Raw genomic sequence first — 18,349 nt, forward strand, 5'->3', positions numbered from 1 at the left:
TCCCAAGATGCTAGGACTACAGGCGTGAGCCACCGTGCCTGGCCTCTGAGCCCTTTTTGGAGTAGAGGAAAGAACAGCCAGAAGCATCGAGCACCCACTGGCTGCCAGGCCCTTCACTGAGCTGCGCCACCTCATAAGGGAGATAATGATAGGCTCCAAAAGGGTCACAAAACTTGCCCAGAGTTAGATTCAAGCGTTCTGGATGTGAGGTCTGCTTCTCTGCATCACACCAAGCTGCTTTCCTCCAGAAGTGAACAATGTCTGTTCACTTCCAGAGGGAAGTGAAAAGGACAGACATTTCATGTGCTTGGGGTTCCCTCCTTTCCAATTAGTCTTAATGAAGTTTTCCCCCACTGTGTACCATGATTTCCAGAGAGGCAGTCACAGATTCACATCATCGTAGCCCCCAGTGCCCTGGCATGGTGCCTTGACCTCAGGAGGCCTCACTGAGTGTTGGTTGGATTCAAATTGAATAACATCCCCCATTTCCTGGGGCCTTCACATATATTATCTTATTTGATCATCACCATCACCCCTGCAAGTGCAGAGGCAGCAGGCACAGGGCAAGGCAGCTGGTAATGAGGGCCAGGAGGGCAACCTTCACCCAATAGGGTCCGTGGCATGAGGCAGAATTTTGCCTGGGCCGGGGGCAGCTCAAGTGGAAGAGGTCACTCTTGACAAGAATGTTCTACAGCCGGTCATTCACTTGGCAAACACTTGTGGCTCCGTGGTGCAAAATGTGCTCCCAGGTAACCCATTAAATTCACAACGACTCTGTGCCGATGGAGTCAAACACATGGGGCTCCTGCCCTCAATCACAGGAGGTCGGGCTGAGAGTGCTCACTCGCGGTGTGGTGTCCCCACGCCAGGAGGCAATTTGGCTGGTCTGAGCTTTGAGCTTCGCAGGGAGCTGGCAGGGGATCCAGGGGGCAGCAAGCTGACAGCCAGCTCCCAGCTGACCTCCGTGAGCGGCAATGAGACTCAGATTGGATTGTTCTTACATAAAGAGAGTCATCCACGAAACGCGGCGATCGATGGCTCCCCATCTGCTGAGGGCCCAGCCTGGTCTAACGCCCCCCACTCCCTGCCTCATCCTGCCTCTTCCACCTCAAAGGCCTGGAAAAGCCTCTCACTCCACCTCTATGAGTTTAGAAATCCTCATGCCCCAGGCCTTTTATGCCCACCTCCTTGCTTGACTCAGTACCCACGGCTCACGCCTGGGCCCCCACCCTGGGGTACAAATCCTGCCCAGTTCAGAGAATCAGGCTCAGTGCCAGGGGCTGAAAACAGAACAAGACATGGTCCCTCCATGCACGGAATCAGGATGGCACCTGTTCCTATCACCTGAGTGTAAGCCAAAATCTCCATCAGTGTTGGTATCTGCCAAGGAGAAGGGGTTGGGTTTTCTCTCTGGGTACCCCTTACACACGGTCATCAGCTTGGCCCACAAAGGGGACTTCGTCACCACCTGGGGAGCCTCCGTGGTGGCTACTAACTCAGGAGTCCTGCCTCCCAGACCCCCAGATTCTCCCAGGAATGTCCCCTTGGCTCTTGGTCATGTCTGGGGGATCCTGGCTCCCAGCTAGAATTTGGTTCACAGTCATCTTCCCTTCTTCCATGGTTCTTTGTGAAGAAGGATCCAGGAGGGCTTGAGATAAAGAATGTGAGGGCCAGCGTGGTGGCTCACACCTGTAATCCCAGCACTTTGAGAGGCTGAGGCGGGCGGATCACCTGAGGTCAGGAGCTCAAGACCAGCCTAGCCAACATGGTAAAACCCCATCTCTACTAAAAATACAAAAATTTAGCTGGGCATGGTGTAATCCCCGCTACTCGGGAGGCTGAGGCAGGAGAATCACTTGAACCTGGGAGGCAGAAGCTGCAGTGAGCTGAGATCATGCCACTGCACTCCAACCTGGGCGACGGAGTGAGACTCCGTCTCAAAAAATAAACAAACAAACAAACAAACAAAAACAAAAAGAATGTGGGGCAGGGGAATCACCCCAGGGGCCTAGAGATGGTTGCTGTGTTTTCCAGCTCACCCTGAGGGCTTCCCACAGCTCGCATGCAGCCCTCCTGCCTCCGTTCTCCGGTTCATCCTGTCCATTTGGAGGACTCATGGGTTGGAAATAACAGGCCACCCGCCAGTCCGCTCCTCCCACCAGGGCCACATCTGGTCCTCGCCTTTCACCCTCCAGAGGGAGCCAATCAGGGAGGCAGAGGGGAGTGGGGAACAGAGCAGATCAGGGAAAGCAATTAAAAAGCTGCTCTCGGGGTTACAGGCTGGGACGCGGGGGGCAGGCTACAGTGGGCCCTGGCTGGGGTGGGGAGAAGCAAGGAAGAACGGGCCTGAGCTTATTAACCCCAGCGCAGCAGCCTGGGGTCTGTGAAGGTTAGTGAACCAATGCTGAGAAGGCCAGGGAAGAGCAAGGGGAAGGGACTTGGGGTTCAGCCAGGAACCTTTCTGCAGCCACAGGAGTCAGTTCTAGACAGCAGAGCCTGGCTGGGCACAGGCTGAGGATGGGGGTAAGGAATGGGCCCTACTCTGAGGCAACCCCCTCTCCAATGGAATGGGAGACAGTTCCTGCCCTCAAGGAGCTCCCATCTGACAATGAGCCATGGGTTCTAGCATTGGGGAGCCCCTATCCAAGTGAAGAGGATGACTCCTGTCCTGTGGGTGCTTTAGCCTGGGGTTGGGGGAAACACTGTCCTTAGAGAGACCCCAGTTTGCTGGGAAGACATAGGTCCTAGCATCAGGAAGTCCCCATCTGTTGGGGGAAAGGCATGGCCCCTCTCCTTGTAAAGCTTCAGGCTGAGATGCAAATGAGACCCACACCCAAGCGGGGGTGACACACAGAGCTTTTCAAACGGGATAGAGTTGTGGGGCTCAAGTCTAGGGATGGGGAGGGGTGAGGATGGAGAAAACAGCACCCATTGGGGGAGTCAGAGAGCCAAGAAAGCAGGTGGGAAAGCAGTCTCTACTCTGAGTCTCCAGGGCCGGCGGAGATAACTTGCCTGTGTCCCCTGGGAGATGAAGCCACCAACAACTCGTGGTCTGAGGGTAGACAGTGCTGGCTCTCCCCCATGCTTCACTAGCTGCTGCTCTCTGTCCTGTCCACACTGCCAAGTAACTGCCCTTGGGGGAGGGATGTCCACATACTCCCAAAGGAGTTAACAGGATACAGAAGCCCCTTCAGAGTTCCCAGCTCCTGCCCCTCCGCCAACCCCATCGCAGATCCGCTAACATGTCGATAGGTAAAGCTCCTGGTAGGTGTTATGAAATGGAAGCTCTAATTTGTCAAGCACCTGCTGTGTTCAGCTTTCACTGATTTTATTCTTACAACTACCTGGGGAGCAGGCATGGTTGAATCCCCATTTTACAGACGTGGAAATGAAGACTCAGGCAAGGTTCTTAAAGTCATCAAAGACCGCACAGCTACTGAGTGGCCAAGGCTTTGCTCCCTCTCCTTGAGGACAGTGCTATAGCAGTCAGAGTCAAGTCTAGAGAACAAAGCGGGTGATGCCCCTGGGTGAAACAAATTTGGGTTTTAGAAAACTCCGCCTACAGCTTTCTCCCTGCCTCTAAACTGCGGTGGCTGTGGCGGCTCACACCTGACCAGCTGAGCACCGCCATCTAGTGGCCACCAGGCTCAGTTCCCTTCCTCAGGACAGGCCATGGATGAACAGACTTGCTGGTCACCAAGGCTCAGCCAGGGAGACTGTGTTCTCTTCACCCAGCTTGCTGACCACCACGCTGTGCCAGGCACTGGGCCAGGGCCAAGGGCCCAAGCAGAACCAGTGGGCAGCAGTCATGTGGCAAAACTGCCATTTGAATTAGAGGCTGGCCTATTTGGCAAACACCAGGCACCCTGTGTGTGGGTTGATGCCACATGTGGGGCTGGTCTGTCCCAGGAGGCATCTGGGCTTTACCCTGTAAGCAGAAGGTCATCTAGCAGATTCTGATGTGAGGGAGGGGCTCGGGAAGGTCATCTTGTCCCCACCTCAGCTTGAAGCAGGCACAGCTTGACTGTAGGCTCCTTGAAAGGGCATCCAGACTTCTCTCTCCATGGCTGGTATTATCCTGCTGTGCAGTCTAGAAGCCAGTCTAGGGTTTGGCCAGAGGCTTTAGAAGTTGGGGCCTTCCATTTGGGGAAGCAGGAGAGGAGGCACCCCAGAGAATGGGGCCTGAGCCAGGCTAGGAGGATGGGGGGTTTGGGTGGAGGCTGGACGGGCTGAGGGCCTACCCTTCTCTGTTTGCTGTGTCTGCCTGCAGCAGATGCAAATCAGAGTGTGGTTTAGAACAGAGAGAGGACAGTCACAGCGGCTCACATCTGTAATCCTAGCACTTTGGGAGGCTGAGGCCAGAGGATCACTTGAGGCCAGGAGTTCAAGACCAGCCTGGGCAACATAACAAGACTTGGTCTCTGAAAAAAAAAATTATTTGGGTACACTGTCATGTGCCTGTAGTCCCAGCTCCTTGGCAGGCTGTGGCAGGAGGATTGCTTGAGCTCAGAAGTCTGAGGCTGCAGTGGGCTATGATGGTGCCACTGCACTCTGGCCCTGGGTGGCAAAGTGAGACTTTGTCTCTAAAAAAAAAAAAAAAAGAGAGAGAGAGAACATACTGTCATACTGTCCACCACTAGGGCTTGGTACATGAATGCATATAGTGGAAAATCATGCAGCTGTTAAATGATGATGCAGACAAATATTTATTGATGTGGAAAGATGTTCACAACATATTGTTGAGTGAGAAAAGCAAATTACAAAATAATTTGTACGGCATGAGCCCATTTTGAAAAAAATGATTATATATGTGTGGAAAAAATCTGGTAGTGTTTATCTCCAGGTGGCAAAATGATGGCTAATTACATTTTTTTGTATTGCTTATCTATAGTTTCTGACCTTTCTACAATGAATATTTAATTAAAAAGATAATGAAAGTTTGGAACACAACCACGACCAAATCTGTCTGTATCTTTGGTTCTCTGTGCAGACAACTTTAGATAGTTAAGGGTTGGCCAGGCGTGATCTATATGTACCTGTTGTATAGGTCATGCCTGTAATCCCAGCACTTTGGGAGGAAGAGGTGGGAGGGTCGCTTGAGCCCAACAGTTCGAGACCAGCCTGGGCAACATGGCGAAACCTTGTCTCTAGTAAAATACAAAAATGAGCTGGCCATGGTGGTGTATGCCTGTGGTCCCAGCTACTAGAGAGGCTGAGGTGGGTGGATCGCTTGAGCCAGGGAGATTGAGGCTGTAGTGAGCTGTGATAGCACCACTTCACTCTAGCCTGGGCAACAGAGCAAGACCTGCCTCAAAAAACAAAAACAAGATAGTTAAGGGTTGAGTGTGAGGAGAGGTCTGAGGGTTGAGAAGGGGTGGAGGATGCACCTGGGCCTATGACAGGGGTCCACGGAGGTGGCTGATGGCAAAAGCTGGGGGACTCCAACTGCTGATGCTGAAACAAGCTTGTGTCTCACATACACAGGGACAGTTCACTGAGCTTCAATGACAGGCACCTCCTGCTCATTACATCTTTTCTCTCTAGGACAGCTTTGCCCTTATTTTAACTAGACTTCCCTTGAACCAAAAGGGAAGGCTACATGCTGTGACTTGCTGGGCAGCCTGGAAAGGTGGGCCACTCCTAGCCACAGAGATGAGACAGAGTTCAGACAAGAGCTTATCCCCAGTCTTCCTTTTCTATTTTGTTTATTTTATTTTATTTTTTTATTTATTGAGACAGAGTCTCTGTCACCCAGGCTGGGGTGCAGTGATGCGACATTGGCTTACTGCAGTCTTCACCTCCTGGGCTCAGGTGATCCTCCCACCTCAGCCTCCCGAATAGCTGGGACCACAGTAGTGCACCACCATACCTGGCTAATTTTTTTGTATTTTTTGTACAGACAAAATTTCACCACATTGCCCAGGCTGGTCTCAAACTCCTGGACTCAAGCGATCCGCCCACCTCAGCCTCCCAAAGTGCTCGGATTACAGGCATGAGCCACTATGCCCAGCCTTGCTCTTCCTTTGAAGCCTCCTGTCCTTCCCCAGGTCCCCAGTTCATAGCAGGATCAAAGGTCACTGGGCGCTCACCCTGTCTTCAAGATGCTCTTCCGTATGTCACTGCTTACGCCCAGGTCAGATGTGACTAGAGCCTAAGGAGCTCCCACCTCCCTCTCTGTGCTGGGACTCACAGAGGGAGACCTCAGGAGGCAGTCTGTCCATCACATGTCCAAATGCAGAGCATACCCTGGGCTGGGCGCAGTGGCGCACAACTGTAATCCCAGCACTTTGGGAGGCTGACGCGGAAGGATCACTTGAGCCCAGAAGTTTTAGACCAGCCTGGGCAACATGGCAAGACCCTATCTCTACAAAAAAAGTTAAAAAATCAGCCACGTGTGGTGACACACACCTGTAGTCCCAGCTATTCAGGAGGTTGAGGTGAGGGGATCACTTAAGGCTGGGAGGTTGAGGCTGCAGTGAGTCGTGGTTGCGCCACTGCACTCCAGCCTGGGCAACAGTGAGACCCTGTCTCAAAAGACAAAAAAAAAAAAAAAAAAAAAAAGAACATATCCTGGTGTGGAGTAGGGGACGTTGCTCTGACAGAGGCTCGGGGGCCTGAGCTGGCTCTGTGAGCTGGGGAGGAGGCAGACAGCCAGGCCTTGTCTGCAAGCAGACCTGGCAGCATTGGGCTGGCCGCCCCCCAGGGCCTCCTCTTCATGCCCAGTGAATGACTCACCTTGGCACAGACACAATGTTCGGGGTGGGCACACTGCCTGCTTCCCGCCGCACCCCAGCCCCCCTCAAATGCCTTCCGAGAAGCCCATTGAGCAGGGGGCTTGCATTGCACCCCAGCCTGACAGCCTGGCATCTTGGGATAAAAGCAGCACAGCCCCCTAGGGGCTGCCCTTGCTGTGTGGCGCCACCAGCGGTGGAGAACAAGGCTCTATTCAGCCTGTGCCCAGGAAAGGGGATCAGGGGATGCCCAGGCATGGACAGTGGGTGGCAGGGGGGGAGAGGAGGGCTGTCTGCTTCCCAGAAGTCCAAGGACACAAATGGGTGAGGGGACTGGGCAGGGTTCTGACCCTGTGGGACCAGAGTGGAGGGCGTAGATGGACCTGAAGTCTCCAGGGACAACAGGGCCCAGGTCTCAGGCTCCTAGTTGGGCCCAGTGGCTCCAGCGTTTCCAAACCCATCCATCCCCAGAGGTTCTTCCCATCTCTCCAGGCTGATGTGTGGGAACTCGAGGAAATAAATCTCCAGTGGGAGACGGAGGGGTGGCCAGGGAAACGGGGCGCTGCAGGAATAAAGACGAGCCAGCACAGCCAGCTCATGCGTAACTGCTTTGTGGAGCTGTCAAGGCCTGGTCTCTGGGAGAGAGGCACAGGGAGGCCAGACAAGGAAGGGGTGACCTGGAGGGACAGATCCAGGGGCTAAAGTCCTGATAAGGCAAGAGAGTGCCGGCTCCCTCTTGCCCTATCAGGACCTCCACTGCCACATAGAGGCCATGATTGACCCTTAGACAAAGGGCTGGTGTCCAATCCCAGCCCCAGCCCCAGAACTCCAGGGAATGAATGGGCAGAGAGCAGGAATGTGGGACATCTGTGTTCGAGGGAAGGACTCCAGGAGTCTGCTGGGAATGAGGCCTAGTAGGAAATGAGGTGGCCCTTGAGGGTACAGAACAGGTTCATTCTTCGCCAAATTCCCAGCACCTTGCAGGCACTTACAGCTGAGTGAGATAATGCCTGGGTTATGAAATCAAAAAGTTGGAAAGCAGGTCAGAGGTCATCTGGTACAGCCCTTCCTTCCCTTTTTTTTTTTTTTTTTTTTTTTTTTTTTTGTGAGACAAGGTCTCTCTCTGTTGCCCAGGCTGGAGTGGCGCAAACACAGCTCACTGCAGCCTCAACCTACTGGGCTCAAGCAATCCTCCAGCCTCAGCCTCCCAAAGTGCGGGATTACAAGCATGAGCCACCCCACTCAGCCCTTTCCTTCCTTTTTAATTGATGCATAATAATTGTAAGTATTCATCATGGTCCAACCAACCCTTTCTTGACCCACCTTCCTAGAGAGAGGGTCCTCTTGCTTCAGCGGTCAGGGCCCCAGACCCATGGTCTGGCTCCAGGCACCACCTGCCTCATGCAGGAGTTGGCGTGCCTAGGAAGCTCTGCCTCTGGGCACAGTGACCTCAGTGGGGTGAGGGGAGCTCTCCCCATAGCTGGGCTGCGGCCCAACCCCACCCCCTCAGGCTATGCCAGGGGGTGTTGCCAGGGGCACCCGGGCATCGCCAGTCCAGCCCACTCCTTCATAAAGCCCTCGCATCCCAGGAGCGAGCAGAGCCAGAGCAGGATGGAGAGGAGACGTATCACCTCCGCTGCTCGCCGCTCCTACGTCTCCTCAGGGGAGATGATGGTGGGGGGCCTGGCTCCTGGCCGCCGTCTGGGTCCTGGCACCCGCCTCTCCCTGGCTCGAATGCCCCCTCCACTCCCGACCCGGGTGGATTTCTCCCTGGCCGGGGCACTCAATGCTGGCTTCAAGGAGACCCGGGCCAGTGAGCGGGCAGAGATGATGGAGCTCAATGACCGCTTTGCCAGCTACATCGAGAAGGTTCGCTTCCTGGAACAGCAAAACAAGGCACTGGCTGCTGAGCTGAACCAGCTGCGGGCCAAGGAGCCCACCAAGCTGGCAGACGTCTACCAGGCTGAGCTGCGAGAGCTGCGGCTGCGGCTCGATCAACTCACCGCCAACAGCGCCCGGCTGGAGGTTGAGAGGGACAATCTGGCACAGGACCTGGCCACTGTGAGGCAGAAGTGAGGAGGGGATGGGGAAGGGGGGCCTTGTGAGCAGAAGGGGCTGAATCCCCAAGAGGGAGTGCCCGAGAAGTCTCAGGCAGGGGCCGAACCTCCCTGCTCCCTGGGCCTCCCTACCTCTTGATGGGGCACTATCCTTGCCCCCCAACATGATGGGAGGGACCAGAAACAGGCCCAGGGCCCCGGGGATCTGATGCCCGCATGCCTTCTGCCAGGAGTCCAGGGTCCCCTCAGCACCTCCCTACTGGGGAAAGCAGTGCAGGAGCAGCTGGGCCCCTGTGTTTCATTCATGGCTGGGCTTTGTGACTGTGGGCAGTGAGCTCACCTATTCTGCGCCTGTGTCCATATAAAGGAGGAGTTGGAAGCGGAGAAGGTTGATGTCCATGAGGGAGATTGGATTCTGGGGTGAAGGAAGTGAGGGAAAGAGCAGGCAGGTCTGGGCGCAAAGCACAGGTGACTGCCTGCCACCAGCTTGTGACCCCCATCAAGTTACTTTGACTTGCACAGCTGTGAAGCGGTGCTCATAATAAAATTCATTTCAAAAGGTGGTTACCTGGGATCAGAGGAATGCCCAGGGGCATGGCGCTTCGCTGAGCTGACAGGACATGCATGTGTGCCTTCAAGTGCAGGAGGACATGTGCGTGTGTGTGTGTGTGTGTGTGTGCAACAGTGAGTGTATGCTTGTGGATGCGCCTGTGTGAGCAGAAGCAGGTGCACCAACCCTGATAAGGCACCTTAGTAATGAGTTAAGGCAAAAGCCCACATCTGCTCATCCTCCAGACAAGTCCTCTGTCTAAGGCCCCCCAACCCTTAATCCTCCTGCTGCTCTACTGGTCCTGGGTGGGGGTGGTCTCTGTGACAGCTGCCTCAAGGGAGACTGAGGCAGGTATCCAAGTGTCCTCAGAAGAGCCTGGACCCAGGAATGTGTCCCCCCACTCCAGGCTCCAGGATGAAACCAACCTGAGGCTGGAAGCCGAGAACAACCTGGCTGCCTATAGACAGGTCAGGGAGGTGGAGGGGAGGGGCAGGGGAGGGAGGAAAGGATTGATGGCCACCCACCCAAACACAGCCCCCAAGCTCAGCCCGCCAGAGCAATGTGCTGCTCCCCACTGCCCCAGAAGGAGGGGTAAGGCAAGGCTGAGGAATGGGGAGAAGGAGCCTGGGGCCCCAGTGGCCCTCTACTCCTCACCCCTCCTGCCACCCCAGGAAGCAGATGAAGCCACCCTGGCCCGTCTGGATCTGGAGAGGAAGATTGAGTCGCTGGAGGAGGAGATCCGGTTCTTGAGGAAGATCCACGAGGAGGTGAGGCCAGGGCAGAGGGAGGAAAGCTCAACACAGAGATTGCAACTGAGAGAGGGAGAGACAGAGACAGAGAAGCTGAGACTGAGAGAGACACTCAGAGAGAGGAGAGAAACAGAGATTGGCAGGTAGAGACAGGAAATGAAAGACAAACAGAAAGACACTAAGGGAGACGGAAAGAGACAAGAGAGCATTCGAACTCCTGGCCGAGGGGCAGGCAGAAGAGGACACGATGCTGTGGGGAACCCCAGCTGCGGCCTGTACCCTGAGCCCTGGTACCGCTTCTCTCACCCTGGTCAGGAGGTTCGGGAACTCCAGGAGCAGCTGGCCCGACAGCAGGTCCATGTGGAGCTTGACGTGGCCAAGCCAGACCTCACCGCAGCCCTGAAAGAGATCCGCACGCAGTACGAGGCAATGGCGTCCAGCAACATGCATGAAGCCGAGGAGTGGTACCGCTCCAAGGTAGCCCTGCCTGTGGGCCAGCCTGCCTCCTCCAGGCAGCCCTTCTTGCTCTGTACAAGAGAATGGGGGAAGGAGGGTGGAGGAAGCTGGGAGAATATCCTCTCCAGGTGACTGACTTTCACCAGAGAAGTGAGATGGCTTGCCCAGGGTCACACAGGCACTATTGCTTTCAAAAGTACCCATTATTATTACTGCTACTATTGCTATTATTAGTAGTAGCTGACACTGTTCTGTTCTAAGCCCTGTGCTTTTCATGGATTACCTTACTATGAAGTAGGTGCTGTTCTTTGACAGATGAGAGAGCCGAAGTCCAGAGAGGTTAACTAATTTGCTCAAAGTCACACAGCTCCTAAGTGGTAGAGTTGGATTTCCAACTCTAGCACATCTCACTTGGGAGCCTGCATTCCATGCCTCTGCCAGTCTGTTTTGGGTTACTGAGCCTCTACCATATGCCAGGCACCCCCCAGGACACAGAGAGGTGTCTGACCTGGAAGGTGTGATATTGACGTGCACCCAAACATAGTGCCCGTAGAGAACACCACAGCTCAGAGCTTATATGTAGTGTGGGAGCCAGGAAAGACACTGTAGAGGGGGCATTTGGGCTAGGCAGGACAGGCACGCTGTGGACAGGAAGAGAAGAAGGGAGGGCCATTCCTGGTGGAGGACAGAGCCTAGAGGCAGAAAAGCACAGAGAGGCAGGGCCCCAAGATGCTAGCCTAGCCAGGGCACCTAGCTGAGGAGTGTGAGTGGCAGAAGCCACTGGTGTCTGAGCAGGGTGAGGGCCCGATGGGGCTGGGAGGACCTCCCTGCAGGCAGGGGAGAAAGGGCTATTAGAACCCAGGGTGAGGCCGGGCGCGGTGGCTCACACCTGTAATCCCAGCACTTTGGGAGGCCGAGGCATGCGGATCACCTGAGGTCAGCAGTTCAAGACTAGCCTGGTCAACATGGTGAAACCCCGTCTCTACTAAAAATACAAAATCAGCCGGGTGTAGTGGCGCATGCCTGTAATCCCAGCTACTCAGGTGGCTGGGGCAGGAGAATTGCTTGAACCTGGGAGGCAGAGGTTGCAGTGACCCGGGATTGTGCCACTGACTTCCAACCTGGGCGACAAGAGCAAGACTCTGTCTCAAAATAAACAAAAAAAAACAAAAAAACAAAAACACACAAAACACCCAGGCCTCCGCTCGCCTAAACCCGCTGTCCGCTGTGGCAGATGACAGCGTTCAGTCCCGCAGATGCAGCTGTCAGTGTGGAAGGTTCTGGATTCTGTGGCACTGTTCATTCATTCGCTTGCTGACCAGGTGTTGTGCTAGGTGCTGAGGTCTGGCAGCCCGCTACCCTGCGCGCATCCATGGGTCACAGTTGTTGGGAAAAGTCCCAGCCAGGGCCAACGTCCTGGGGTTAACTGGGGTGCTGCTCACCTCCCTGATTTCCCAGAGCCCGTGCCTGCCCATGGGCCCACACAGCCCCCCATATGTGTCCCCCACCTAGTTTGCAGACCTGACAGACGCTGCTGCCCGCAACGCGGAGCTGCTCCGCCAGGCCAAGCACGAAGCCAACGACTACCGGCGTCAGTTGCAGTCCTTGACCTGCGACCTGGAGTCTCTGCGCGGCACGGTGAGCGCGGCCAGGGCAGGACGGGGACGGGCGGAGCAGGGACGGCCACCCCAGGAGATGCCAGGGGAGAAGGGCCAGGGGCGAAGACCTGGGTCGAGGGCGGGGCCTGAACGTTACCCCCGGGCTAGAGGCGGGGCCTGGGGCCGGGGGCCGGGCCTCGAAACCTCCCCAAGTCGGGTCGGGGCTCCGCGGGACCGGCCGGCTCCATCCCACAGAACGAGTCCCTGGAGAGGCAGATGCGCGAGCAGGAGGAGCGCCACGTGCGGGAGGCGGCCAGTTATCAGGAGGCGCTGGCGCGGCTGGAGGAAGAGGGGCAGAGCCTCAAGGACGAGATGGCCCGCCACTTGCAGGAGTACCAGGACCTGCTCAATGTCAAGCTGGCCCTGGACATCGAGATCGCCACCTACAGGAAGCTGCTAGAGGGCGAGGAGAACCGGTGAGCCCTCATCACAGCCCCTGGGGAAGTCTCCCTGCTGCCTCACGGTAGAGCTCACCTTGCTCCCTTCAGGGACTGAGTCTTTTTCAGCCTTGTGTGCAGATCCCTTCCCACCTCAATGCCCAGCACAGTGCCTGCCTCACACATAGCAGGCAGTCACTAGATGTTTGATGAATGAATGGATGGATGGATTCAACCAATATTGATTAGGCCTCAAGGCCAAGGACTTGGGTCACCCTCCAAACTAAGAGGCATACTCCCCATCTTCCCAGCCAAGATTGGACTCCTCACCTCACCCATCTCTTCTGCCTCCTTGGAACTTTCTTCACCACTTTCCCCTCCCTTTTCCATCTTCCTTCAGATAGACATGCGCCCCTCCCAGATAACACTCAAGCCCCTTGCAGACGTTTGGAACTCCAGATAGCACGTTGGCTGCTGGGGAAAAAGCTAGGAGATGGAGTTAGACTTTCCTGGCAAGGAAAAGGGCGTTCAAGTTGTCATGATGGCCCCAGACCAAGACCCAGCCTAGGGGTGTCCCAGGCAGCCTGGGCAGCCCTTTCCCTCTGCTTTCTTTCAGGATCACCATTCCCGTGCAGACCTTCTCCAACCTGCAGATTCGAGGTCAGTACAGCAGGGCCTCGTGGGAAGGGCACTGGAGTCCTGCCCCCTCCTCCAGGGCCTGTAGGTTGCTCCAGACTGGGACTGAGGATCAGGGCAAAGGGATCCAGCTCTCCCTGGGGGCCTTCGTGACACTGCAGCACTCCTAGCCAGAGCCTATCATACCAGGGTACTTCTAGGTGGGGCTTGCAGCTGCCCCTGTCCTGCTAGGCCCTGGGTCCCTCTTCCCCTCCCTGCACCCCATTCTACAGCAGAACTGGGTGAGAGCTTGACATCTGCCCTGTCTGCAGATCCCTGAGCAAGCACTGCCCTTCTGAGTGTTTTCTGTTTTTGTTTTTTTAACTGCTTGTCACTACAGGGGGCAAAAGCACCAAAGACGGGGAAAATCACAAGGTCACAAGATATCTCAAAAGCCTCACAATACGAGTTATACCAATACAGGCTCACCAGATTGTAAATGGAGCGCCGCCGGCTCGCGGTTAGCTGCCTGCCTCTCAGACACGGCGCTTTGCCCAGCTTGACAGGGAGTGAGCCTCACCCACCCCATCCTCCCAATCCCCCTGAGTTCCCTCCTCCCAGGCTTCCCCTAAAGGGCCTGGACTGCGTCATTTTCCCAGGAACTGCAGTGCCCAGCCCAGGACGTGGTACAGAGTAACTGTACATTAAACTGGCAGAGCTCGTTAGTGGTAAAGGTGGTGAGTCCTTGGGTGCGCAGCGGAGCTGCTCTGGGGCCTCTGAGCAAGCAGCAGCCTCTGTCTCACCTCTTCCCGTCACTGGGAGGGCCCCTTGGGTCTCGCTGTGCCTGGGGGCCAGGCTCTCTGCTTTATTCTTTCATCCCTGAGGCTCCATCGCTCAGCTCAGTGCTGACTCAGTTCAGAGGATTCTTCCCTCAGGACCGCAGCTCTTGCAGTGAATAAAGTTTTATGTTCCCTGCTCTTAATGTTAAATATTAGTGAATGTGACGTGTTATATTTTTCTCTCTCGGTGGGGGGAAGAGCTAAATTACTTTTTACTTGCATTGGCCCTGAAATGATTCTTAGCTAAGGAACAAAATTCCTCTTCTTCTGGACTAGAATATTTAGGACCACTAGATATGCATGTCTCAGGACTTAATTCAGCATCAGAAAGGCTAACCAGGCTGACTAGTAGAGGTAATACTGCCAAATCCTAGATAGTCACAGGTCACTAAAGCACAGATAAATGGCAGAGAGAAGTAGGAAAGAGGAAAGGGGACAGGAAAGGGACCTATGTGTATTGAGCACTAATATGTGCCACATGTTTAACAGCCTTTATTTTAGTTAATTGTCTCCTCTCTCCCACCTAGAGAAGTAGGCCCCATCATCCTTATTTTACAGATGAGGAAACTGAGGCTGGGAGAGGTCAATTAACTTGCCCAGAGTCATGTGGCTAAGTTGGGACTTCTTGAGCTCTGGTCTCCTGATCCTTCCCTTCTTTCCTTCCTTCCTTCGGCAGAGCGTCCCTCTGTCACTCAGGCTGGAATGCAGTAGTGCAATCTTGGCTCACTGCAACCTCCACCTCCCAGGTTCAAGCAATTCTCGTGCCTCAGACTCCCGAGTAGCGGGGATTACAGGTGCGAGCCACCACACCTGGCTAATCTTTCTTTTTCTTTCTTTCTTTCTTCCTTCCTTCCTCTTTCCTGCTTGCTTGCTTGCTTGCTTGCCTGCTTTCGACGGAGTCTTACTCTGTTGCTCAGGCTGGAGTGCAGTGGCGTGATCGCAGCTTACTGCAACCTCCGCCTCCCAGGTTCAAGTGATTCTCCTCTCTCAGCCTCCTGAGTAGCTGGGACTACAGGCACCTGTCACCATGCCTGACTAATTTTTGTATTTTTAGTAGAGACAGGGTTTCACCATATTAGTCAGGCTGGTCTCAAACTCCTGACCTCAGGCGATCCACCTGCCTCGGCCTCCTAAAGTGCTGGGATTACAGGTGTGAGCCACCATGCCTGGCCTATTTTTTGTATTTTTAGTAGAGGTTTCACTATGTTGGCCAGGCTGGTCTCGAACTCCTGGCCTCAGGTGATCCACCTGCCTCAGCCTCCCAAAATGATGGCATTATAGGTGTGAGCCACTGCGCCCCTCCTGGTCTCCTGATTTCAATACTGTGCTGGGTTTTCAGAAAGCCAGGTGCCAGGCCAGGGCTTGCAGAGGGGCTGAAATGAAGCCAGGCCAGAAGACAGAGCAGCCAGGACTCTGACTGGACAGAACAGCCAGGACTTGGGCAGCAGCACTATTGGGATTTGGGGGCTCTCCAGCCCGTTTGGAAGAGCCTAGGCTCTCTCTGCCCGGTTGCATAGGTTCTCATACTCATGATGGGGGGGTGCGATGGGGAAGCCGGGCATGGGAGAGGATGGCTCATGCCCTGAAAGTCCATGAGAGGCCTCCTCTCCCCACATCTGCAGAAACCAGCCTGGACACCAAGTCTGTGTCAGAAGGCCACCTCAAGAGGAACATCGTGGTGAAGACCGTGGAGATGCGGGATGGAGAGGTAAGGAGGGATTTGGGCCCAGTCAGGCTCTGGCTGGTCCCAGGGATTCTCAAGGCCAGGCCATGGAGGAAAGCCTGGGGCTGGCACATAGAAGGTCCCCAGCAACTCCCAGGAGCTCCCCAGGGAATTCTGGAGGAGCGCAAGGAAACTGAATGTAATTCCGTTTCCTCAGTCCCTCCATAGGCTGTTCTAAGGGGAGCCTTGGTACCAAAGCCACTAGATGGGATCCTAATACACACTCTCTCTTTCTCACCCTCAAACTCAGGGGCCTTGCTTGCCAGGGAGAGAAAGAGAATTAAAGTTAGTAGCTTTCACTTCCAACTCTAGCAGACACAGTTGGGGATGGGGAGGGCTTTCCATTTCCAGCTTGGTAAAAGGAAACTACCAGGGGAATGGGAAGAGGGGATTTGGCGTATCCGCCACGCCACTCCAACCACAGTGGGAGCTCATCTTACTCCAGCAGCTTACCACGCACCAGGCATGACGCTAAATGTTTTCCCAGTGTTATCTCACCACCCCCTCTGACCACCACGCAAGGCAGCTGTGGTTACTATCAAGAAAAGAAAGACCTGGGAAGTCGGGGACTTCCCAAGGTTACACAGCCTCGTGGTGGTGGACCTGGGGTCTGTGTGAACTCCTAACTGTTGCACTGTGCACGTTCCCTGTCCCCTGCAGGTCATTAAGGAGTCCAAGCAGGAGCACAAGGATGTGATGTGAGGCAGGACCCACCTGGTGGCCTCTGCCCCGTCTCATGAGGGGCCCGAGCAGAAGCAAGATAGTTGCTCCGCCTCTGCTGGCACATTTCCCCAGACCTGAGCTCCCCACCACCCCAGCTGCTCCCCTCCCTCCTCTGTCCCTAGGTCAGCTTGCTGCCCTAGGCTCCGTCAGTATCAGGCCTGCCAGACGGCACCCACCCAGCACCCAGCAACTCCAACTAACAAGAAACTCACCCCCAAGGGGCAGTCTGGAGGGGCATGGCCAGCAGCTTGCGTTAGAATGAGGAGGAAGGAGAGAAGGGGAGGAGGGCGGGGGGTACCTACTACATCGCCCTCCACATCCCTGATTCCTGTTGTTATGGAAACTGTTGCCAGAGATGGAGGTTCTCTCGGAGTATCTGGGAACTGTGCCTTTGAGTTTCCTCAGGCTGCTGGAGGAAAACTGAGACTCAGACAGGAAAGGGAAGGCCCCACAGACAAGGTAGCCCTGGCCAGAGGCTTGTTTTGTCTTTTGGTTTTTATGAGGTGGGATATCCCTATGCTGCCTAGGCTGACCTTGAACTCCTGGGCTCAAGCAGTCTACCCACCTCAGCCTCCTGTGTAGCTGGGATTATAGATTGGAGCCACCATGCCCAGCTCAGAGGGTTGTTCTTCTAGACTGACCCTGATCAGTCTAAGATGGGTGGGGACGTCCTGCCACCTGGGGCAGTCACCTGCCCAGATCCCAGAAGGACCTCCTGAGCGATGACTCAAGTGTCTCAGTCCACCTGAGCTGCCATCCAGGGATGCCATCTGTGGGCACACTGTGGGCAGGTGGGAGCTTGATTCTCAGCACTTGGGGGATCTGTTGTGTACGTGGAGAGGGATGAGGTGCTGGGAGGGATAGAGGGGGGCTGCCTGGCCCCCAGCTGTGGGTACAGAGAGGTCAAGCCCAGGAGGACTGCCCCGTGCAGACTGGAGGGGACGCTGGTAGAGATGGAGGAGGAGGCAATTGGGATGGCGCTAGGCATACAAGTAGGGGTTGTGGGTGACCAGTTGCACTTGGCCTCTGGATTGTGGGAATTAAGGAAGTGACTCATCCTCTTGAAGATGCTGAAACAGGAGAGAAAGGGGATGTATCCATGGGGGCAGGGCATGACTTTGTCCCATTTCTAAAGGCCTCTTCCTTGCTGTGTCATACCAGGCCGCCCCAGCCTCTGAGCCCCTGGGACTGCTGCTTCTTAACCCCAGTAAGCCACTGCCACACGTCTGACCCTCTCCACCCCATAGTGACCGGCTGCTTTTCCCTAAGCCAAGGGCCTCTTGCGGTCCCTTCTTACTCACACACAAAATGTACCCAGTATTCTAGGTAGTGCCCTATTTTACAATTGTAAAACTGAGGCACAAGCAAAGTGAAGACACTGGCTCATATTCCTGCAGCCTGGAGGCCGGGTGCTCAGGGCTGACACGTCCACCCCAGTGCACCCACTCTGCTTTGACTGAGCAGACTGGTGAGCAGACTGGTGGGATCTGTGCCCAGAGACGGGACTGGGAGGGCCCACTTCAGGGTTCTCCTCTCCCCTCTAAGGCCGAAGAAGGGTCCTTCCCTCTCCCCAAGACTTGGTGTCCTTTCACTCCACTCCTTCCTGCCACCTGCTGCTGCTGCTGCTGCTAATCTTCAGGGCACTGCTGCTGCCTTTAGTCGCTGAGGAAAAATAAAGACAAATGCTGCGCCCTTCCCCAGAGTGGACTCTGATCTGTTCATGAGAGGGCGGGACTGGGGCCAAGATGTAGCCTTTGACAAGACCAACTCATTTCTTATTACTGATCATCTCTGGGGCCCATGCCCTCACCAAATTCCACCCGCAGCCAAAGAGGACATACACCAGCTCCCTCCACTCTTTTCTTCCTTCC

At 55.2% G+C, this 18,349-nt stretch overlaps 1 protein-coding gene across 2 annotated transcripts; it reads left to right on the top strand.

The window, feature by feature from the left end:
• The first annotated feature begins 8,315 nt into the window (after positions 1 to 8,315).
• On the top strand, positions 8,316 to 18,173 carry GFAP (glial fibrillary acidic protein). Of its 2 annotated transcripts, XM_054671367.2 has the most exons (10): positions 8,316 to 8,803; positions 9,745 to 9,805; positions 10,010 to 10,105; positions 10,403 to 10,564; positions 12,056 to 12,181; positions 12,397 to 12,617; positions 13,195 to 13,238; positions 13,594 to 13,713; positions 15,655 to 15,740; positions 16,416 to 16,555. In XM_054671367.2, the coding sequence occupies exons 1-10, from the start codon at positions 8,343 to 8,345 to the stop codon at positions 16,455 to 16,457; spliced, it is 1,419 nt and encodes a 472-aa protein (XP_054527342.1). In that variant the 5' UTR covers positions 8,316 to 8,342; the 3' UTR covers positions 16,458 to 16,555. The 2 variants fall into 2 exon arrangements, with proteins under 2 accessions (XP_054527342.1, XP_511561.4); XM_511561.6 differs by lacking the exon at positions 13,594 to 13,713 and having other exon boundaries at positions 16,416 to 18,173.
• Positions 18,174 to 18,349: the final 176 nt, after the last annotated feature.

This window comes from Pan troglodytes, chromosome 19 (assembly GCF_028858775.2).
Source record: "Pan troglodytes isolate AG18354 chromosome 19, NHGRI_mPanTro3-v2.0_pri, whole genome shotgun sequence".
Classification (NCBI taxonomy): Eukaryota; Metazoa; Chordata; class Mammalia; order Primates; family Hominidae; genus Pan; species Pan troglodytes.